The sequence below is a fragment of the Orcinus orca genome, chromosome 11 (assembly GCF_937001465.1).
Source record: "Orcinus orca chromosome 11, mOrcOrc1.1, whole genome shotgun sequence".
NCBI classification, from domain to species: domain Eukaryota; kingdom Metazoa; phylum Chordata; class Mammalia; order Artiodactyla; family Delphinidae; genus Orcinus; species Orcinus orca.
This window is the reverse complement of record NC_064569.1, coordinates 39421891-39443905: the sequence shown is the minus strand read 5'-3', so window position 1 is coordinate 39443905 and position 22015 is coordinate 39421891. Positions and strand designations below refer to the sequence as shown.

General features: G+C 49.5%; 2 protein-coding genes across 15 annotated transcripts; both read left to right on the top strand.

Annotated features, from left to right (window-relative positions):
* The first annotated feature begins 107 nt into the window (after window positions 1-107).
* PRKAG1 (protein kinase AMP-activated non-catalytic subunit gamma 1) lies at window positions 108-14136 on the top strand. Of its 9 annotated transcripts, none has more exons than XM_049694658.1 (13): window positions 153-215; window positions 4183-4231; window positions 9312-9498; window positions 11028-11137; window positions 11337-11418; window positions 11517-11575; window positions 11716-11761; window positions 11864-11918; window positions 12290-12416; window positions 12525-12690; window positions 12849-12886; window positions 13155-13301; window positions 13437-13923. In XM_049694658.1, exons 4-13 carry the CDS (start codon window positions 11066-11068, stop codon window positions 13539-13541), a joined length of 897 nt encoding a protein of 298 aa, XP_049550615.1. In that variant the 5' UTR covers window positions 153-215; window positions 4183-4231; window positions 9312-9498; window positions 11028-11065; the 3' UTR covers window positions 13542-13923. The 9 variants fall into 9 exon arrangements, 8 of the variants coding, with proteins under 8 accessions (XP_004274423.1, XP_049550615.1, XP_049550614.1 ...); XM_033436408.2 differs by lacking the exon at window positions 153-215 and adding an exon at window positions 2649-3300; XM_004274375.3 differs by lacking the exon at window positions 9312-9498 and having other exon boundaries at window positions 108-215; window positions 13437-14136.
* A 141-nt stretch (window positions 14137-14277) lies between these two features.
* DDN (dendrin) lies at window positions 14278-21134 on the top strand. Of its 6 annotated transcripts, none has more exons than XM_033436402.2 (5): window positions 14278-14612; window positions 15267-15356; window positions 16217-16355; window positions 17210-17281; window positions 17689-21134. In XM_033436402.2, the coding sequence occupies exons 3-5, from the start codon at window positions 16276-16278 to the stop codon at window positions 19559-19561; spliced, it is 2025 nt and encodes a 674-aa protein (XP_033292293.1). In that variant the 5' UTR covers window positions 14278-14612; window positions 15267-15356; window positions 16217-16275; the 3' UTR covers window positions 19562-21134. The 6 variants fall into 6 exon arrangements, with proteins under 6 accessions (XP_033292293.1, XP_033292294.1, XP_033292295.1 ...); XM_033436403.2 differs by having other exon boundaries at window positions 14278-15070; XM_033436404.2 differs by lacking the exon at window positions 16217-16355.
* Window positions 21135-22015: the final 881 nt, after the last annotated feature.

Here is a 22015-nt window from a genome sequence, read left to right as displayed (position 1 = left end):
TGAGGTGCGGGAGGACTGGGGGGAGGGCGGTTTCGGAGGCCAGGCCACGCCGGAAGGGTCAGCTCCTGGCCTTCCGCCCTTGGCTTGCGTCAGTCCTGACGTAGGCGGAAGTGGCGTCGCGGTACCGGACGTGGGGCGGGACCTTCCCCGCCTCCCTCCCCGGGCAAGCTTCCTAAAACGAACGAACCCAGCCGGCGTCTGTCGCGATGGAAGCGGTGAGGAGCGCGGGAGGGCTGCGGGAGGGCGCCGTGGAGCTTGAGACCCCCCCCCGTCAGGGGACGGGGAGGCCGGGGCCGGCTCTGGTGCCCAGTAACCGAGAAGCAGGGTGTCAGTCCTATCCCGTGACCCTGCTCCTCCGCTCCTTCGCTGAGTGCATCTCCTAGGACTGGGCCGCGCCCGTGCCTGCCTTCGGTCCGTGGTACTTTTAGCCCGAGCGGGCAGTGACTCCTAGCTCCCTTCTTGGAACCTACGCACGCCTTGGCGATATCGGGCCTCCTTTCCTTTTAGCGCCTCGGGCCCTTCGGAGGTTTGCCTGAGAGAGAAGGGTTGTGAGCCAGCTTTCCTGGGTGAAGCAGGGGGTTCCGAGGGACCCCCGCTTGCAGGTAGCACCTGGTCCCCAGTTGTGTGAGTGTGATTCATGCAGTCCTTAGCAGGAGGGACGTCTGAAAGACTTTTATACTGCATTGAGGTGTCCAGCGAGGTAACATACCCTTAATGAGACTGAAAAGTGGGGTTTCCCCGAAGGAGGGACCCTTTCAGTGTTAGAGGCCACTGTGTCCCTGATCTAGTTTAGGTCACGCCCTGCTCTGCGATTCTGAGCAGGTGTGTTGGCGTAGCTCCTTGGCAGGCACGCACTGACGGATTGTGGCAGGTCCCTGTCATCCTCCCAGAGTTGCTGCAGGTTGCCTACTACCTGTTTGGACCCATCCTCACTCTCAGGAGCCTTTGTCTAGTACTCTGGAACCCTGCCCATTCACTTCCCTCCATGTATCCTTTGTCAGGCAGAGTAACTCTGACTACCTTGGTTTTTATCATCTGCTACTGTAGTTGTGTGAGGGCTGCAGGTTCACCTTTCTTTGGATCAGTTACACGCCCAGGGTCATTCCCTTACTGTACCCTTTGTTTGCCTGCGGAGAGGTCATGTCCCTAAGGTTATAAAGAAGAAACCAGACCAAAGTGGTAAAATGATTTGCAGCTGGTCACCCAGGCAAGGGAGTAAGTTCTTACAGATTAAGAGAATTTTGAACAAGAATGAAAGTTCTGATTCCATTAAATTCAAAATAACATTATTTTTTACTTACTTATAAATATATTATGGTTTACAAAGCATTTTAATATAGGTTTTCTGATTTAGCCCTCATACTTTATGTACTGGATTAGGTTTTTGGAATAGAAATAGTTTTGAAAAGAAAAAAAAAAAAGGGAGTTCCCTGGCGGTCCAGTGGTTAGGACTCAGCCTTTTCACTGCCAGGTCTGGGTTTGATCCCTGGTGGGGGGACTAAGATACCGCAGGCCACGTGTCTTGGCCAATAAATAAATTAATTAATTGAATAAAATAAAGAAAAAGGAAAACTCCTGCTTTGAAAATGCTTAGCCTAACTGGAGTGGGGGTGAGGGCAAGTCAGTGACAGCTGTTATTTAAGGTAGACTGTAATAAATGCTAGCATCAAGATGCAGAAAAAGGACCGTGGCAGCATAGAGGAGGGAGAAATTGCTGTCAGCCCACGAGAGGGCATTGCAGGTTGAGAGAACAGTGTGAGCAAGGGCATAGAAACTGGGGCATGTAGAGATTAATTGGGGTGAGCCAGTGGCTTGATGTTGCCGGAGCTTTGGATTTTGGTCACAGTTGGAGAAATGACTGGAAAATGGAAAAGTAGGCTCGGGTCAGGTTGAAGATATTGCATGCCACATTAAGTTTGAACTTTGTTTTGTAATAAGAGGACCCATGGAAGATTCATGAGCAAGGTAGTGAGTGTACTTTAGGAATATTCCTAACGGCTTTCTGTAAATGGATGAAGCTGCTTCAGAAAGTAGTGAGTTCTTGGTTGCTGGAGTTGAAAGTCCCTTCCAAACCTGAGATGCTTGGTGAGAGAACTTGGTGACAGCATGAAAGACAAATTGAAGAGGAAATAGACTTCCTCTTCTCTAAACTGGCAGGGAGACCAGCTCAGAGAATGCTATAGAAGTGGGATGTAAAAGGCTAAGTTAAAGCTGTGAAAGTGGAAAGGAGAGAGATGGCTTTGAGGCATTTCTAACATAGCAGCTTAGCTGATAGATGTTAAGGATGAGTTTAGGTCATGCCCTGCTCTGTCATTCTAAGCAGACATGTTGGCATAGCTTGTTCTTGGAGGAATCAAGACCACAGTTCTAGGCATCAGGGAAGACAGCAGTGCAAAAACAAAGGTGGGACCCACAGTAAGAATAATAGGATTGGAGGGACAGATGCTGTTCTGTTTTGTATTGAAGCATTTGAGGAGTCTCTGTGACATCTGTGGTGGTGCAGCAAACAACTGAGAATGTGGATCAGGAGTTTGGAAGAAATTGTGAGTCTGTGTGTCAGATCTAGGGTGTGTCTCTGAAAATAGTATTTTGCACAAGTCCCCTATGTTATTAAATGTAGAGAGAGTGGACATAATTATCCCACTCCTGTGTGGAGAAACAGGCAGAAAGATAAAGTCATATTCAATTGTGTCTGACTCTCTTATGTAGGTATCTGTGTCTCTGTTTAGCTGTATGTCTCTCTTCTCTCTCTGTAACTTAATCTTAGGTCTCTCTGTTCATATCAGTGTGTATCATTATCAATTTGAGAGTTAAAAAACAAAACAGTTGCGAGTTATATGCAAACCCCCATGCTACGTGGTATGAGGGAGTGATACAAAGAACTATATGATAGTTCCAGGCTTCCAGGAATTTACAGTCTGTTTGGATAGATAACGAACAAAATAACTGTAGCACAGTGCAGTAAATAGGTATCATACGCTGGGTACAATAATTTCTACAGAAGTAGCTGTTTCTGTGTCTCTGTATAGATCTTTGTAAGACTGCTTTACTGCTAAACAGACCTCTTTCCCACTTAGAAGTGATGAGGCTGTTGTTCCGACAGTTTTGCCAAAATGCCGGGCCATGCTGATAGCCTTATGCTGCCCAGACAGAAGAGAGGGAGATTATCCCCTGCCCACACCCTGGCCCATTAGAGGAGGGAAGTTTAGGGCTGTCCTGCCAACTCGACCCTGTTTACCAGCCAACCTCCCAGCTTCAAGCCAAGGCCTTTAACTTCATGTCACTACAGCAGCTGTGGAGGTAAAGTATGACTTTAAGTTAGTTTGGGGATATTACCCAGACAGAGCAAAATAGAGGCAAAACTGTTGATTCCAGCCGACAAAAATTATCATGATCTCTCCTGGGTTCCTAGATAACAATGAAATTTCCAAATGTTCCCACTTGAGGGAGCACAGAGATGGTTCTGAAGGTTTCTCTATATTCAAAGCACTTTCTAATCTCAGACTGTCATGAACAAGGAAACTTGGAAAACCAGCACCCTCTGGGCTATAGCAGCCTTTGACTCACTAGGGTGCTGAGAGGACTCAGTTCCCTAGTTTCAGAACATTTATCCTTCTTATCTACCCCTCAGTCATTCAAACTTCGACTCTCTCTGGTAGTCAGCTGCTGGGATCCTCCCCAGATGTGGCCCCCTCTCATGGTAAGGGGTACGTCAGTGACTCAGGTGCCCACAACTATGCTTAGTGACTGTTTGGGGGAAAGCAGTATTGTCTCTCTGGCTTCCATATTTTTATAAAATAGGTCTGTGAGAGTGTTGTGGGGCCAACCTTAAGCTCATATTTTCTAGTCTCAGCTTTTAAGACCTAATGTTTCATTAGGCAAGGTAGTATATAAGGGCATGAGCTTTGGAACAGCACAGATCTGTATTCAAATCCCCATTCCACCCTTTGCCAGCCATGCGACCTTGGGCAGGTTGCTTAATATTTCTTGAACCTAAGTTTCCTAATCTGTGAAAATAAGGCTAATAATAGTATTCACCTCAGGGTTATTATAAAGATTAAATGAGATAATATTTCTGAAAGACAAGGAAGTCATTAGTTAACCAGCCCTTTCCCTAATGTTGCTAGGCTCAAATGGATGGAGCCTAAGATAGGCTGAATCTTTGTTCCTCTGTCTCTCCAGGTCACTTCTTCAGATAACTACTCAGCTCTGGAAAATGAGCATCCTCAAGGTAAGTTTACTGAAGAAAGGAAACTGGTATGAGAACCAGTTTCATACCAGTAGCCCAATCCTAATTTGTCTTCAGCAGTGCTTTTGAATTTCTCCCGGAGTCTTCCCTGGGAAGATCAAAGCTGGGCCAGATAATGTGCCAAACCACATAAATCAGGAACAGTGATTTGGCAAGATCACCTAGGAATAAATCTTGGGCAGGGTGAGGATGATTAATATCCTCAGTTGGCATACCACCTGAGAGAAACTTTTGAGGTACAGGGAAAACTTCCATAGGCAACTCTGGGCTGGCTAACCATGGTTTAGAAGTCCCTGGTAGGGACTTCCCTGGTGCTCCAGTGATTAAGACTCTGTGCTTCCAATGCAGGGGGTGCAGGTTCCATCCCTGGTTGGGGGACTAAGGTCCCACGTGCCGTGCGGCCAAAAAAGAAAGAAAGAAAGAAAGAATAGTGAATGAATAAATGACTTGATACTGCAAAAAAAAAAAAAAAAAAAAAAAAGTCCCTGGTATGTTCTGAGTAGCCCAGAAACAAAGCCACTAGGATTTCATCATACAGCGATCTCACTAAAACCACTGAGTATACACAAGAAATTATAGAAGGGACTTGAAACCCTTAGAACTAATCTAGAAATAGAGGCACTAAACCCTAAAATTCAGGGCACAGGAGAAGGCAATTCCAGCACCTGCCCAAATACTTGGTTAGAATGGAATGGTTCAACCCTAGGTCATCTAGGAAGAAGCAAAATTTATAGGCATCTCTGGTAAAGAATTTTGCCCAGGAACACTCCTAGTCTTCCTAGGACATGTTTATTGGCATTAGGAGTACACACTTTCTCAGAGGATTGAAATATGGGATGAGATCCTAGGACATATTATTAAAGGTCCGTGAGTTCTCCACAAGAATTTTTTAAATGTTCTGTTTTCATGTTGTTGGTATCCAAAAAAGTTAATATAGTCATATTTTGAATTACCTAGATGATTCTTCATAATTGAGTACTGCCCCATGATATCAGTGCTCATTTTGTGTTTCTGAGTGCATTCACATTAGCACCAACTGAGGCAGGGGTAAGACACTCAAATTGCCTCCATGGATCAAGCAGTGACGTGAGCTGCGTATGACTACAATAACCTGTAGATCTCGTTGCATCTAAAAGGAGGCAGCAACTATCCAGGTCTGGTCAATTGCTACTATTTGGGAATTCACAACCTACTTTTGTAAGATCTTCTGATTATGAAAAGAAATTGAGAGTTTGGATTTTTATGTAAATCTCCAGATTTTTTTAAATTGGGCAACTGATTTAAATTATTTTAAAAATCCTGGGAAAACCAAGTCAAATATGTTTGTAGGCCTGTAGCCTGGAATGGTGGTATTTAACTGTCAGTGTAGCATGTCTTAAACTGGTGTCAAAAGACATGGGAGTCTTCTTGGGAGTCTGTGAGTTTTCAAATTTGAGGAACAATGGTGGCCTTCCAGTTAAAGATGGTGGATTGAATACATGCATCTACTTTCGCTCCTTCACAAAAAGCCACTAAAACCATGAAGGAATTTTTTTTTAAAGGTACAAAACCATCAGAATAGGGAGAACTAGAGAGGAGATAATAGCAATGAATTTTTGGAAGCTGGAAAGCAGACAGAAGTGTGGTAAGTGACTTAGCAGACCTGAGAAAACTGAATTATAAACTAGCAGTGAGGAAAGCCCAAAAGCATTGAAGGTCTAAGAAGCAGTCATATCCCAAGACTCCCTCCCCCACTGAGTGCAGCTGGGAAACTCCCATCCCAACTTTGGCAAAGACTGGAGGTATGGAAAGGGGCGCCGGCCCAGTTGAAGGCAGAGGTACTGCGCTGAAAACAGGAGCATGAAGTGAACCATACTGGATGCTGAGACCCCAGCCCTTTTCCCCCATTCGGTTTTCAGAGTGCTAATAGAAAAGACTTCATCCTCCAAGCACAAAATTGCATGAATAATCCTTCTCTTCAGAATCCCATTGAGGGGAAAGCCCTATAAATGTAAGTATTGAGTGTTCCCCATCTAAATGGTTCACCGTCAACAAGGTTCATTTACAGACATAGAGCTTCTAATCAGCTCTATAGACTCCACTCTTGGGCTTCCCTGGTGGCGCAGTGGTTGAGAGTCCGCCTGCTGATGCAGGGGACCCGGGTGCGTGCCCTGGTCCGGGAAGATCCCACATGCCGCGGAGTGGCTGGGCCCATGAGCCATGGCCGCTGAACCTGCGCATCTGGAGCCTGTGCTCCGCAACGGGAGAGGCCACAACAGTGAGAGGCCTGCGTAGAGAGGCCCGCGTACCGCAAAAAAAAAAAAAAAAAAAAAGACTCCACTCTTAAAATATGGTTTGAATCCTCCTTTAAACCAAGGATTACCAGACATCTAAAGAAACCCTGTAACTTGAAAAAAGTGATCCAAACTGCCCCCCACAAATGGAAAAAAACAAACAGGAAAAAAAGCAACAGAAGGGAAAAGTCAATGCATAGAGAAGAGAACTTTAAAAATTAATGTTAATGGACTTCCCTGGTGGCACAGTGATTAAGAATCTGCGTGCCAGTGCAGGGGACACGGGTTCGATCCCTGGTCCGGGAAGATCCCACATGCTGCAGAGCAGATAAGCCCGTGCGCCACAACTATTGAGCCTGCGCTCTAGAGCCTGTGAGCCACAACTACTGAGCCGGCGTGCCACAACTACTGAAGTCCGCGTGTCTAGAGTCCATGCTTCGCAACAAGAGAAGCCACTACAATGAGAAGCCTGCGCACCGTAATGAAGAGTAGCCCTCGCTCACCACGACTAGAGAAAGCCCGCATGCAGCAACAAAGACCCAGTGCAGCCAAAAGTAAATAAATAAATTTATTAAAAATAAATTTAAAAAATTAACATTAATGCATACTCAGATGAAGAATATTTCCACCATGAAACAAGTATAGGAAGTAATTTTTTTAAGAAAAGCAGTTTTCAGAAAACAAAAAAGGAGCTCTTGGAAATTAAAAATACAATAGCAAAAATTTTAAACTAAGTAGGAGGTGTGGAAAATCAAGTTGAAGAAATCTCTCATAAAGCAGAATTAGAAATCAAAGAAGTGGACTCACAGACATAGAAAACAAACTTATGGTTACCAAAGGAGAAAGGAGGGGGATAAATTAGGAGTATGGGATTAACAGATATAAACTACTATATATAAAATAAACAACAGAGTTCTACTGTATAGCACAAGGAACTGTATTCAATATCTTGTAATAAACTATAAAGGAAAAGAAAAAATCAAAGAAGAGGAAAGTAGGAGAGAAAAGATACAGTAGTTAGTACCTCCTTATCCTCGGGGTATACATTCCAGGACTCCCAGTGGATACCTGAAACAGCAGATACTATGAAACCCTGTATATATTATGTTTTTGTCCTATACATACATACATACCTATGAAAGTTTAATTTACAAATTAGGCACAGTAAGAGATTAACAACAGTAACTAATAATAAAATAGAACAGTTATAACATATATTAAGAGTTATGTGAATGGGGTTGGTCGGTCTGTCTGCCTCTAAATATCTTATTGTACAAATTTAATGCCTTTTCCATCTTGACTAAGCCCTTATCACACACTGACCCCACAACTTTTGCAGTTGGAAGTGTGACAGCAAAACTAGCATGAATTCCTTTTTCATTCTTCACAGTTTCACAGATAGAAGATTCATCCTTTTTTTTTTTATCAGTGAATTGTGTTTATGCTGATTCTTTTTTTTTTTTAACATTTTATCTTTATTTATTTATTTTTGGCTGCGTTGGGTCTTCGTTGCTGCATGCAGGCTTTCTCTAGTTGCGGCGAGCGGGGGCTACTCTTCGTTGCAGTATGCGGGCTTCTCATTGCGGTGGCTTGTCTTGGTGCTGAGCACAGGCTCTAGGCGTGCGGGCTTCAGTAGTTGTGGTACATGGGCTTGGTAGTTGTGGCTCACAGGCTGTAGAGCGCAGGCTCAGTAGTTGTGGCACACCGACTTAGTTGCTCTGTGGCATGCGGGATCTTCCCAGACCAGGGATTGAACCCATGTCCCTGCCTTGGCAGGCGGATTCTTAACCACTGCGCCACCAGGGAAGTCCAGAAGGTTCATTTTTATCATAGATCTCAGCATATGATTTTTTTTCTTTCCCTTATTAAGTCAAGAACTTTCACCTTTTCACTTATAGGAAGCACTTTGGGGCTTCAGTTTTACATATCCGAATTGCCAGCATCACTATTCTTGTGCTCTGTGGCCATTATTAAGTAAAATAAAGGTTACTTGAACACAAACACTGTGATACAGCGACAATCTGATAACTGAGATGGCTACTAAGTGACTAACGGGCGGGATATGCTGGACAAAGGGACGATTGACGCCCAGGGCTGACACTGAGCTTAATGGCAAGAGATTTCATCATGTTGCTCAGAATGCCGTGCAATTTAAAACTTATGAATTGTTTATTTCTGGAATTTCCCATTTAATATTCAGACTAGGGTTGACCACGGGTAACTGAGACTGTGGAAAGTGAAACCTTGGATAAGGGGGGGACTACTGTATTTTAAAAACAATAACAACAACAACAAAAACAAACCTTAAAGGATCAGTTTTTGGAAGTCCAATATCTAAATAATAGGAGTTACAGAAAGAGAAAAATGACAACACAGAGGGAAGGAAACAATCAAGGAAGCAATTCAAGAACATTTCCTGGAACTGCAGAACATTAGTTTTCATGTTGAAAGGACTCATTGAATATTCAGCACAATGGGTGAAACTGTCCCACCCAAAGCACAATCATCATGAGATTTCAGAACACTGGGAACAAAGAGAAGATCCTGAGTTTCCAAAGAGAAAAAAACAAGTCACACACAAAGAATCAGAATTGCCTGGGACTCCGGACTCTCAACAGCACCAGAAGCTGGAAGGCAATGAAGCAGTGCCTTCAATATTCTGCAGGAAAATAAATTCCAACCTAGAATTCTATATCCAGTCAAATTATAATTCAAAGATGAGGGTAAAATAAAGATATCTGCAGGCTACAAGGTCTCAAAAAATTTACTTCCCATGCACCCTTTCTCAGGAAGCTACTGGAAGATGTGCTCCACCAAAACAAGGGAGTAATCAAAAAAGATGAAAACATGGGATACAGGACACAGGAGTGCCAGTACAGGAGAGACGTGAAAGGGCTGGCTCCCCTGGATGGTGATGAAGGAAGATCTAAGGATGACAGCAGTGCACACCAGGCACACCAGCCCAGATCTGAGCAGGTCAGAAGGCTCCAGAGAGACTTCTTTGGGTAGTTTAAATTGTTAGACTACCTCATGCTTCTGAACTTCTTGAAAGGAGATTTAAACAATTGGTAAAGAGTTTGGGGATTGAATTAGTTATAAGTATTATGCATAGAGAACTAAGCAAACAAAAAGACAAGACAGTTATTAACTCCAAGGAAAACAAAAAGTTGTGAAAGAAAAAAAAATCAGACTTTACTACTTGACTTAGCTCTGAATAATGAATATTTAGTCAAAATTATTTAAATACTGATGTAACCAACCGTACAGTTTAACTTCTGGGAGAACGGAGTGATGGGAGGTGCATGTTTATAATGGGGTCCTGGTAGTAAAGAGAATTGAGAATTCTCATCTTCCTTGCATGATAATAGATAATGCCTCTCATCTTCCTTGCATGATAATAGTTAATGCCTAAAAGTGAACAAAAAAAGTAGCACTATAAGCATGTTATTTATAGACGTAGAAATAAGTACCAAAATACTCAGCTAAAAGAGGTCTCATCTCTGGGGAGGGGTCGTACAGGGAGGTGGGTGCTAGGGACTGCAGTTTTTCTTAACAAAATTTGTAGAAGTATTTGACTCTTTAAACTGTGTACCTGTATAACTTTGGTAAAAAATTAAAAACAAACAACTGGCATAGGATTTAAGAGCGTGAACTTTGGAATCAGGTAGATCCGTGTTTGAGTCTTTCTTGTTACTAATGGTATGACCTTGAGCAGTTTTTTTTTTTTTTTTGCTGCTTTCCACCTGTTTTCTCAGCTGAAAAATGAGGGCAATATTTATTTGCCTTGCAGATTAGATGGTGTAATATTTTTAAGTACACATAGCATACTATGTAGCACATTTGGGCTATTATTTTGAGGCTTGCTTCTCCAGTTGAGAGCAAGCAGTTAAAATCAGGGGAATGGAAAGGTAAACCCAGCCAGGGTCTCTCATTTGTCTAGAGTAGGTGGGATGATTTCTGATTCACACGGTCATCCCAAGATGGACTCTCACGTTGTTTTGGGCCAGGTTGATTGAGCACTGGGCTTTAACTTAGTGTTGTTCTGAAATGGCCCAACTTGGACCATGACTTTCTCATCTGTGGGTCTTAGAAGAATTTTAAGAAGTTTACTTGGATTTTAAGAAGCTTAATTACATCTTAATTGAGAAAAGAGAACAAGTGAAAATGTGCTAAATATATGAAAAGGAAAATGAGTTAAGGATGAGAAAAAAAGCTTTTAGACTAGAATAGGTTAGTGAAAGTATTACAGACTTTCTGTTTTAGTCAGCCATCTTTTGGCTAAGGAGCCAATAGATTATATAGTTCTACCTGGGGGTGGGGTTGGATGAAATGGTTTTGAAGGGGTTTATCCAGGTTTTGTGGGAACAATAGGAACAAAACAGAATAGGGGGCCTTATAAAATCATGCTGTAAATATTTGAGCAACTACAATACTTTTATTTTCTGCCTCTTTTGATTGTGAGTTGTTGCATGGAAGGAAGCTACTAACTTTCCCACCCTATGCAGAGACTCCAGAATCCAACAATAGCGTGTATACTTCCTTCATGAAGTCTCATCGCTGCTATGACCTGATTCCCACAAGCTCAAAATTGGTTGTATTTGATACTTCCCTTCAGGTAGGTGAAATCCTCTTTTCCCTTCCCCCTTCCTTGGAGCCTCTGGTTCAATACCTCTCATCCTACCTCATCCCAAGGCTAATACCCTTGTCCTTCTATGGGGTTGGGCTCATGTTTTCCCCAGCATACCCAATTCCCATTCAGTTAAAATCCTGCCCCCTGGGAATTTTCCTTTGTGACTGTTGCTCTTTCACTACAGGTGAAGAAAGCTTTCTTTGCTTTGGTGACTAATGGTGTCCGAGCTGCCCCTTTGTGGGATAGTAAGAAGCAAAGTTTTGTGGGTAAGCAGAAGTTGTTGGAACACAGTTTTACTGGCATCTTGTGCTGGGCAGGGAGAGAAGCTTTGAGCAGTGCTGAGGGCTCTTATCTTGGCCTCTAGGCATGCTGACCATCACTGATTTCATCAATATTCTGCACCGCTACTATAAATCAGCCCTGGTAAGGAGCCTTAGCTCAATGACCAAAACCACTTTCCCTGCCCAGAGTCCCTCATTCTCATTTCCTTTCTTCCGAACAAACTACAAGGGGTTAGTGAAGCAGGGAGATCAAGTCTCAAGTTCTGTTGCTTCTGCTTTCAGGTTCAGATCTATGAGCTAGAAGAACACAAGATAGAAACTTGGAGAGGTATGTAGAGAACTGGGGGTTGTAAAAGGATAAAGGGATGGAAAGTTTCCTGGGAAACAGTTTTTCATGGTGGTATTTTGTGAACCTCCCTTTTCCCTTCAGAGGTGTACCTACAGGACTCCTTTAAACCACTTGTCTGCATTTCTCCTAATGCCAGGTGAGTTCCAGCTAACCATTTGTCCAGAGGGGAAAGAGCCTTGCCATCATCATAGCTAAGGCCGTAGATACCCAAAGATCCAAGGGCAGAAGAGAGGCAAGACACGACACGACACGACACGACACACACACACACACACACACACACACACACACACACACACACACACACACACACACACACACACACACACACACACACACACACACACACACACACACACACACACACACACACACATTTATTTAGGTCTAGTCTGAACACTGCTCCTCTCCCCCAACCACCTGTTTATAAACAAACTCTAAGGAGCTATTTAACCACCCTCAGGCCCAGCACTGTGGAACTTATCATTATCCCCTACCTTCCCACAGCTTGTTTGATGCTGTCTCTTCATTAATTCGAAACAAGATCCACAGGCTGCCAGTTATTGACCCGGAATCAGGCAACACCTTGTACATCCTTACCCACAAGCGCATCCTCAAATTCCTCAAGTTGTTTGTAAGTGCTCCTCGGCCCAGTTTTTACTTCTTACATACTTGTCGGAGGGGTATCCAAAGGTGGTTTGAGGGGCCTTGAAAAAAATCAAGATGATGGTTATTTCCTCAGATCACTGAGTTCCCCAAGCCAGAGTTCATGTCTAAGTCTCTGGAAGAGCTACAGATTGGCACCTATGCTAACATTGCTATGGTCCGCACTACTACCCCCGTCTACGTGGCTCTGGGCATCTTTGTACAGCACCGAGTCTCAGCCCTGCCAGTGGTGGATGAGAAAGGTGAGAGATTGGGCAAAAGGAGAGGGAGGGCTCCAGGGAAGCCAGGGAGGCTGTGGGAAAATCTGCTGTCCCCTCAGCTCAGCCCGGAGGGTGATTCTATAGGCAGGGGGAGCCTTGGATGCCAGATCCTCCTTGCTGAGCTGCCTCTGTCCCCCTAGGGCGTGTGGTGGACATCTACTCCAAGTTTGATGTTATCGTGAGTGATTGTGGAGGTGCTGGGAGGCAGGGAAAGGGGTGGGGTGTTGGATGTGGAGAGGGAGAAGAAGAGAGTCTCTTCTGGGACCTGAGGGTTTTAGAAGCTTCCAAGCTTTCAAATCCTGTTTGAAAAGGAATTGAATGAGCTGGGTATGGCTTGTGGGCATGGCTGACAGCTACCCTAAATCACTCTGGTGAGGTTGGGTGGGCTCGGAGTTTGCGGGCCGGCTCCCTTGCTTCCCTGCATGAATGTTTCTCTCTCTCCCCAGAATCTGGCAGCAGAGAAGACCTACAACAACCTAGATGTGTCAGTGACCAAAGCCCTGCAACATCGATCGCATCACTTTGAGGGTGTCCTCAAGTGCTACCTGCATGAGACTCTGGAAACCATCATCAACAGGCTGGTAGAAGCAGAGGTAGGGGAGCCAGCAACCCAAAAGGTGCTGGGGGTAGCAGCTTCGGTTTGGCGTGGAGGGTAGGGGCTGAAGGGCTCACCTTAACTGAGGCTGGCACTAAACATCCCTTTCTCCCTTCCTTATTGCTCTGTGCAGGTTCACCGACTTGTAGTGGTGGATGAGAATGATGTGGTCAAGGGAATTGTATCACTGTCTGACATCTTGCAGGCCCTGGTGCTCACAGGCGGAGAGAAGCCCTGAGCCGGGGGAAGGGGTCATGCAGCACCAGGGGTTATGCCCCACTCACTGCCTGCCCAAAGCTCTGGGAACCAGAGACGAGAACTTTAGAGAATTGGGACTCTGTTCCCTGCCCGGGAGCTCCCTACCCTTCTACATGGGAGTGAGGGAAGGTGTGGGGGAGGAAGGAGAATGGATTTTTAGCTGTCCTTATCCTCACCCTTGAGGAAATCTTTCAGCCTGGTCCCTGCCCACTTAGACATAGCCCCCTTTCTGTGCTTCTCAGGCAAATTCTGATCTCTGAGAGATCCCCAGACCTCACCCAGCCTTTGCCTCTATCTCTGTCCCTGACTCCACCCTAAGATAATGGACACAACAAAACTCTTCATAAAGATATTTTTATTCATCCTGTTTCACGCTGTATGGAGGAGGCTGAGTCCATTTAATGGCATTTCTTCCCATAATGGGAGTGGGGAGGATCATGGGGAGGAGGGCCTTTGGGTTCCTGTGCTGTATGCACATGAAGGGAGATGAGACTCAGGTGGAGGGGGAGGGCAGAGCGGTTAGCTGAGGTTATTGCTTTTTGTGGCAAACCTAATTAAAATGACAGGAGCCTCTTCGTGGTATTTCAGTGTTTGATTTTTGTAGTTGATAGACACTACTACTCCAGCCTTCCTACTTCATATGGCTTCTCCAGCTCATCATTAATAACAACAATAATAGCACACACACATATATATAAAGCTGTGTGCCAGGCACCATTCTCAGTGCTTTACATATATTACTTCAACTAATCCTCAGAACAATAGTAGATACTATTTCAGTTTTACAGATTTTTTTTTCTTTTAACTGAGGCACCGAGAGGCTAAGCAACTAGCCTAGGGCCACACCGTTAATAAAAGTAGAGCTAGGATTTGAGCCGAGATAGCCTTGCGTTAGAGCTCATGCACTTCACCACTACACTAGATTTACTCCTTTCTAATTCACTCTTCGTAACTATTCCCTGCAGGCTCCTTACCACCTCACTTTCTCCTCTGCCTGGACCATAGCTGGCACCCAAGGAAGATCCCATCACAGACTGAGGATCTCCTTTAGGTAGGCAGAGAGACCTGCCACTCTCAACTTTCCTTAGAGAAGGTGGGACTCTTTGGATTTTGCTGAGCTGGCACTGTCTTTGAACTCACAAATCCCTTTCTTCCAAGGTAGATATGAGCTGGAGAGTGGGGGGTGGGGAGCAGCAGGATTATGGTCACCCCATCAGACCCTTTCCCTGTGCTGAAACCATGTGGACCAAAACAGTAGTCAGCACCGAGCACTGTAAGGACTGCTAGATTGTTGGCTATGAACCAAATTCTGGGTACCATCTCACCACTGCCTTACAGGTATGATAACCATTTCCTATCCAAGATTTGAAAGAACTTCAGAGTAACTCCTGTGTGTATCCCTACCCACACTGTGCCTAAGAACTCGGATGAACCCAGCCATACCATACTTGTTCCTCCAAACCAGGCTTCTTGATGGAACACAGAGAAGCATCAGGGCACTGGTCAGAGGTCAGCTTTCAGTGCTGCATCATGGCTTTGGAGAAGCCCCTGCTTCTGCATTCATCCCTTCACAGCTCTCATAGCACATTCCCAGCCTTGAGGGAGGGAGGCTTCCAAGTTATTAGAATTAGGGTATGTTTGTGTGGGGGTGGGTGAATGGTGGAAAGGACAGATGTCTCCTTATGTCACATTCCATCGTGTCTAGGGAGGAGGCAAGGACTTTTAAAGCCTTAGGGCTCTGTTGGGACCTGGGTGGAAGGAAGCACCTTCAAGCAAAGAGACATCGGTGCACCTGGTAGGTGTAAAGTGGGGTCGACTGGATGGGATAGGGGATGTTTAGGTTCACTCTAAAGGTCCATGTTAGGGAGCAGGAGGCCTGGGTTTTGTTTCTCTGGTTCTCAGTAAGTCAGTCTCTGTCCTAAAACAACCCTCCTGGCTCATCACCTTAAAAGGAAGGGTCTGTGCCTAAGGGCTGCATATACTTTGGTGGAAAACAAATGGGGATCTGCGTCTCCCGTTGCCCCCTAAAAACCTAACCAGTCAGTCTCAGAGTCTGAGGATGGAGCAGAAAGAAAGACAAGGGACAAAATTTGGGAGCCTCAAAGCCTTCTACTTACCTGTTCCTCTCAGGAGAGGCGAATTATCCCTTCTTCAGGAACCATTGCCATACACACTCTTCTCCCACCTCCCCGCACCCCTCCTCTCCACTGGAACTGCTGCCATGGTTGCCAGGCATGGTTGCTAAGTCTCTGCATGGAAGGGTTGGCGTGGGCTGTGCTGCCACTAACATTACCATGGTGAATCAGGGGACACCTGGTATAGGCTTGGGGGGAGGGATCATGTAGATGTAAGCAACGACCCCCTCCCCGGGACAGAATGAGCCTAAAAGGTGATGGTCTTGAGCACCACTTCAGGTGGGGGTTGAGTCAGCAGGCATTGTGGTAGTGGTGATGGAGAGATCTACGCTGGGAAATAGGGCCCACTTTTATCATTTCAGTTGCTAGGGGATTAGTTTTGCCAAGGGAGCACGCCATTCCTCCTCTATACCCTCTGAGAGGGTGCAAGTGGGTACGCACCCTAGTCTGTCCTCCATAAAGCTGAGCAGAGCTCAGGCTGAGAACATTATGACCCCCCAAATCCTCGCTTCTGGACTAGGGGAGAGAGCCTGCCTCAGGGAGAGGGCTCCACGGGTGCCCAAGGACAAACATCTTAGAATGAGAGTGTGGGCAGCTTCGATGGCTAAGACAGACTCCTGTCCTGCTGCACCAGCAGCCCTGAGCACAGCACTGAGAGGGTAAGGAGTTAAGGGTGTGTGGGGGGGGTGACCCTTTTTGAGCTTGGAGGCAGCTCTCCCCCAGAGTCGCACAAAGGCTGCGTGAAAGCCACCGCCTCCTCCCTCCACCGCGTGGAAGCTGGTTACTCATCTCCTCTCTGCGCCCGAACGCCACTGCCGCTAAAAATAACCCCCCCAGCCTGGGCCAGCCCCTCCTGCACCCCAACCCCATGGAAACCAGCAGAGAGTGGCAGGCGGAGACCTTGAGTTCCATTCCCATCACCTCCCTGTCGGAGAAAACGAAGTCCGAGGCAGGAAGTCAGGGGCAGAACGCTGCTGGTCAGGCACCCTGACAAGCAGGAGAATGAAGGGTTAAAACGGCGGGAAGGTTGAAGAAATGGGGGCGGGGGTGCAGGCGCTGTCAGCTTGGCAAGAATAAGAAATCCCCTGCCCACTCGTGCAGGTCCCATCAGGCTTGGGGGACAAGAGCAGTGGGAAGGGGCGCCCAATCCCGGGCCCCAGGAGGCGGTCGTGCACGTGGGGGAGGTAGCAGCGCGGAGCAGTCCGCGCCGTGTCACATGCGCGCGCACACACACAGACAGGCACACACGTGTGCCTGGGTATATATAGTCCCCAGTCGCTGGGCCCGCCGCTCTGCAGTGGGCGCCGGCTCCCCGGGCTGGGAGGGGGCTTTCGGGGCGGGTGGGAGGGTGGGGGGCCGGGGTGGGGTGGGGCAGGATGCTGGATGGCCAGCTCTTCTCCGAGGGGCCCGATAGCCCCCGGGAGCTCCAGGATGAGGAGTCTGGCAGCTGCCTCTGGGTGCAGAAATCAAAGCTGCTGGTGATCGAAGTGAAGACTATTTCCTGTCATTATAGTCGCCGCGCCCCTCCTCGACAGCTCATGGACTTCCAGGCCAGCCACTGGGCCCGCGGGCCCCAGAGCCGCACGTGAGTGAAGGAGGGGTAAGGGGAAGAGAGTGGTGGGGCAGGGATTGGGGTCCGGACCTTACCGTGGGCACCAGCCAGGGCTGCTGTTCCCCCTTCTCTTTTCCACGCCTCCCCCCACCCCATCCCGAGGGCTGGGGCTTGACTCATCCCGTTTGTTTGGGGGGACAGGAGTGGGCGTGAGAAAGGGCAGGTGAGATGGGGCAGACGCTATTAAAGTGTGTATGGAGAGATGGTGAGGAGTCCCGCTTCGACTTCAACCCTAACATATACGCACGTGCACACGCGCACACACTCACACACTCCCCTCCACAAGGCGGCCCCAAGTGGGCTGCAACGCTCCCAGCTCCCCGGACCTCGGCTCCCTTCCCCCACAAACTGCTCACCTGGGTTCCTGCTCATTGTCCCAGGTGTGGGCCGCGCCTGGGATCCCCTGAGCCGCCGCCCCGCCGGCCCTGGGCCTCCAGGGTGCTGCAGGAGGCGACCAACTGGCGGGCGGGGCCCCCGGCCGAGGCCCGAGCCCGGGAGCAAGAGAAAAGGAAAGCGGCATCGCAGGAGCGGGAGGCCAAGGAGACTGAGCGAAAAAGGCGCAAGGCTGGTGGGGCCCGAAGGAGTCCCCCTGGTCGGCCCCGCCCGGAGCCTCGGAACGCCCCTCGGGTGGCCCAGCCTGCAGGGCTCCCAGCTCCCTCACGGCCGGAGCGCCTGGGGTCCGTGGGGCGACCGCCCCGTCCATCCGCGCAGCCGCAGAGCAATCCAGGGGCGGCGTGGGCGGGGCCCTGGGGAGGTCGGCGGCCAGGGCCTCCCAGCTACGAAGCTCACCTGCTGCTGAGAGGTGCTGCCGGAATGGCCCCGCGACGCCGCTGGGACCGGCCGCCACCCTACGTGGCTCCACCCTCTTACGAAGGCCCCCACAGGACCCTGGGGACTAAGCGAGGACCCGAGCCCTCGCAGGCGCCCGCCTCTTCAACCTCTGCTCCGACCAGGACAGAGGGAGGGTGCACAAAGAAGAGGCTAGATCCTCGGATCTACCGGGACGTCCTAGGGGCCTGGGGTCTCCGTCAGGGCCGGGGTCTCCTGGGGGGATCCCCAGGCTGTGGAACAGCCAGGCCAAGGCTGGAGTCCGGTAAGGTGGCCGCGGAGAGAAGCCTGAGGCTGGCTGCTGCTGGCCTGAAGAGTGGTAGCGACGGACATCCCCAAGCCAAAGCTGCTGGGAACCCAGGCACGGAGACAGTTCCTGCGGGGTCTGCACCTGCCACTCCCAGCCCCCCGCGTCCTGCTCCCAGGTCCAGGCCCCATCCCAAGGGCTCCGGGGAAGGGAGAGAAGGGAGAGAACAGAGCTGGCTCCCCAAGTGCTGGATGCCCTCCGTTAAAAAGCAGCCTCCCCGACATAGCCAGACCCTCCCCAGACCCTGGGCTCCGGGAGGCACGGGATGGAGGGAGTCCCTGGGTCATAGAGAGGAGGCCGGACCCGAGACCTTGGAGGGTTGGAAGGCGACCCGCCGCCCCCACACCCTGCCACGAAGTTCCCGTGGCCCGGCTCGTGGGGAAGGTGTCTTTGTCATTGACGCCACTTGCGTGGTGATACGGTCCCAGTATGTTCCGACCCCTCGAAACCAGCATGTGCAGCTTTTGCCCGCTGGGGTGCCGCGCCTTGTGGGGAATGCCCCCACCCAACTGAAGCCCAACAAGGAGGAGGGAGAGGGGGCCGCGGTCCTTCCCTCCCCTTGCCGAAAGCTGCTGTTGAGCAGTCGCCCTTCACAGCAGCCCGGTGGGGGACGTGGGCTCGAAGCTGAGGGCGGGACGTCCGCGGACTCCTCACTGGAGGAGCGCGCCTCCCGCATCTTGGGGCTCCCGGTCGGCGAAGTAAACCTGCAGGATGCCCCCACGCAGCCAGGTAGCCCAGAGCACTCAGCCTTAGGCCCAGCGGCTTCGGGAGGCGCGCGCCGTGCCGAGGGCTCGGAGGAAGTGGCTGCGGTCCTGCGGCGCGCAGGCCGGGGCTGGGCGCGGACCCCGGGGCCCTATGCCGGGGCCCTGCGGGAAGCCGTGTCTCGCATCCGCCGCCACACCGCCCCGGACTCCGACTCGGACGAAGCTGCGGAGCTCAGCGTCCATAGCAGCTCTTCTGATGGAAGCGACACAGAAGCCTCGGGCGCCTCCTGGCGGAACAAGCGGACCGGGCCCCCGGAAGGCGGGAAGGCAGCCGAGCTGAGCGACAATATCGGAGAGATTCTAGATGTCATCAGCCGAACCGAGGAGGTCCTCTTCGGGGGCGAGGGACACTAAGGGGACCCCACAGGGAAATAGGGAGCGACAGTGAGAGGCCCTTTATTGTATTTGTGTCCCCTTTCTTCCTCACAGACTTCCCTGTACCTCTTACCTATACCCGTTCCCATACTCAAAATAGAAGGCGCACAGATGAAAGGAAAGGGAGCATATGTCAATTCATGATTTTTTTTTTTCCAGGAGAGGTGAGGGTGCGCAGTAGACTTTAACGTTTGGTAGGGTCTTCAGGGCACTCGGGTAAGGTCTCAGCAGGGGCCGACGCACTAGGCATGGAACTGAGCAGAGAGGCCTAGGCAGGATAAGGCAGGAGGACAGGGATGGGATAGTCATAGGGCAACTTCAGGGCAGGGCCTCTGGGCAGGAGGGGGAAGGTGATGGAGAGGCTTCGGACTGAGGTGACCAGGTGACGGAGAGGCCCTTGGCAGAAGAGGAGGGGCTCTTGGCAGAAGCCGCCAGCAAAGCAGGAAGAGGACTCACTTTGGTGTCACAGGTTTTGGCTTCCAATCCCAACTCTGACACTGGTTGGCTGGGTGACCTTCGGCAAGTCGCCTCCCCTCTCCAGGCCCTGTAATATGTAAAACAAGGGAGTTCTAACGTCCATCCCTGATGTTTTGGAGTCCTTGGGGAGGCATTTATCTACTCCTCCCCTGCCCAAGCCAAGACAGTTAGGAATAAGTGAACAGAGTCTGAGCGTCCCTGGGTGGCTTCTTTGACACCTGCATTCACTCTCAATTCAAGAGACTGTGCAGTGTTTGCAGAAGAGCCGAGTAAGTGGGCAAGGGCTCCTATTCCAGTCTCAGGTTTAGGCGTAGGATCCCCAAGGCAGTGCAGGGTGGTGGCCTTGTCACTGTCCCTGGTTTGTGGTGGTCTGAGCTGAGCAGCTTGAGACTTTTTTAGGCCTTCCCCTTTTCCTCCTCCCCAGTGTTCCTTAGTGATGCTCTGAATAGTTACCACGATTTCCCACTCAGGTGGTATCACCCATCTGAAAGAACCCTGAGAATGTCTTGCATGTCTGCCTCTTCCAGAAACCAGCCAGGGAAGGAAGAGGGAGGCTGGTCCCCAAAAGCCTGTAGGTGTGGGGTGTGATACTCGCTGTAGCCACTACGGGGCGCGCGCAGGTCGCGGATTTCCCTGGTAGCTAGTCCGCGAGTCCCTCCAACCCCGGCACTGCCAGTTAATCAATTGCTCCCTAGTTACTGCGCGCGGGTCCCCCGCCTTGCTGTCTCCAGTCTTGCGAGATCGGGAGCAGGCCTCTGGCCTTGCAGACCTCTGGAGCGCGCGGAGCCCCTCTTTGTACTACTATCCACACCAAACGGCTTGGGACCCAGACACTGAAGTATTTTTTTTTCTTCGATCTCGGGCACCTCTTCTGTCTCTATTTACTAGCCATGTGAACTTGGCCAAATCACTTCACCTCCCTGAGCCTCAGTTTCCTCATCCGTCAAATGGGGGTTTATAAACACCTACCTCGCAGGGTTGTTGTGAGGACTTAATGCGATAATGTATGTAAAGCGCCTTGCACAGTGCCTGGTACACAGCAGGCGCTCAATAAATCTAAGCTTCCCTTTGTCCAGCCTTGGCATCTTCTTCCTTTCACCGACCCACTCCCCATAGTGTCCCTTCCCCAGGGCTCCGGCGCTCCTTCCCGCCTGGTGGGCGGTGGAGGAGACTCCTTTACTGGATGGAAACTCCCTGCCCACCCCTGTCTCCCCCAGGCCGGACTCTCTGTTCCTTGCCCCCCACCCCACCCCCGCTGGCTCTTCCCATTGCCCCGATGCCCTCCCCCCACCCCCCATTCCGGGCAAGGGCTGAGTCAGCCTGGGTAAATTTAGCCGCCGGCTCGGCAGGCGCGGGGGCTTCGCTCAGACTCAGTCTCCGAGTCCTGGCCCAGCCCTCGGCCCCGCCTCTGCCCCCCACCCCCACGGAGTCCTGCCAACTCCAACTCAGGCTCAGCGTTCAGATCCCCAGGCCCGCTCTCAAACCGCGTATAGTTTTGGTCTCCAATTATCTCAGTGTCACTCCCCACCCGCACCAGGAGAGGCTGGGCAGGACGGGGAGGGGGCAGGGTAGGGAGGCCGCTGGACTGGACCCTAAGCCGGGCCTTGGTTCAGTGGAACGGGGCACGGGGTGGGGGGTGTCCTCTTTGGGCTTTGAACCTAAATGGAGAACCTTGGTCAGTCACCCGGGAAGGTCCTTCCATCCCAGAAGCTGCCTGGAACCCACACTGCCAGGTTTCAAGTTAGCTCTTACTGGAGGAAGTAAAGTAATTGGGGTTCACCTTGGGCAGAGATCAAAGGTTCCTGAGTTCTGTCTCCCTTCCACCTACAATTCTAACTTCTACCGATTATAACTACTGAGCATTTACTGAGCACCTGAGGGGAACCAGGCACTAAGCTGGGCTCCAGGAAAGAGATGAGTAAGACCTGCCTGACAATGGGGTGAAGAGGAAAACAC

Bases quoted from the DNA above. Each gene is read 5' to 3' on its own strand.
- PRKAG1 (XM_033436405.2), top strand. From the start codon at position 2,517: ATGTGGATCAGGAGTTTGGAAGAAATT. The intron at 11,138-11,336 runs GTAGGTGAAATC...CTTTCACTACAG, and splicing joins TATTTGATACTTCCCTTCAG to GTGAAGAAAGCTTTCTTTGC. The intron at 12,887-13,154 runs GTGAGTGATTGT...CTCTCTCCCCAG, and splicing joins ACTCCAAGTTTGATGTTATC to AATCTGGCAGCAGAGAAGAC.
- DDN (XM_033436400.2), top strand. From the start codon at position 16,186: ATGACCCCCCAAATCCTCGCTTCTGGACTAGGGGAGAGAGCCTGCCTC. The intron at 16,356-17,209 runs GTAAGGAGTTAA...CTGTCATTATAG, and splicing joins CTGAGCACAGCACTGAGAGG to TCGCCGCGCCCCTCCTCGAC. The intron at 17,282-17,688 runs GTGAGTGAAGGA...TCATTGTCCCAG, and splicing joins CGCGGGCCCCAGAGCCGCAC to GTGTGGGCCGCGCCTGGGAT.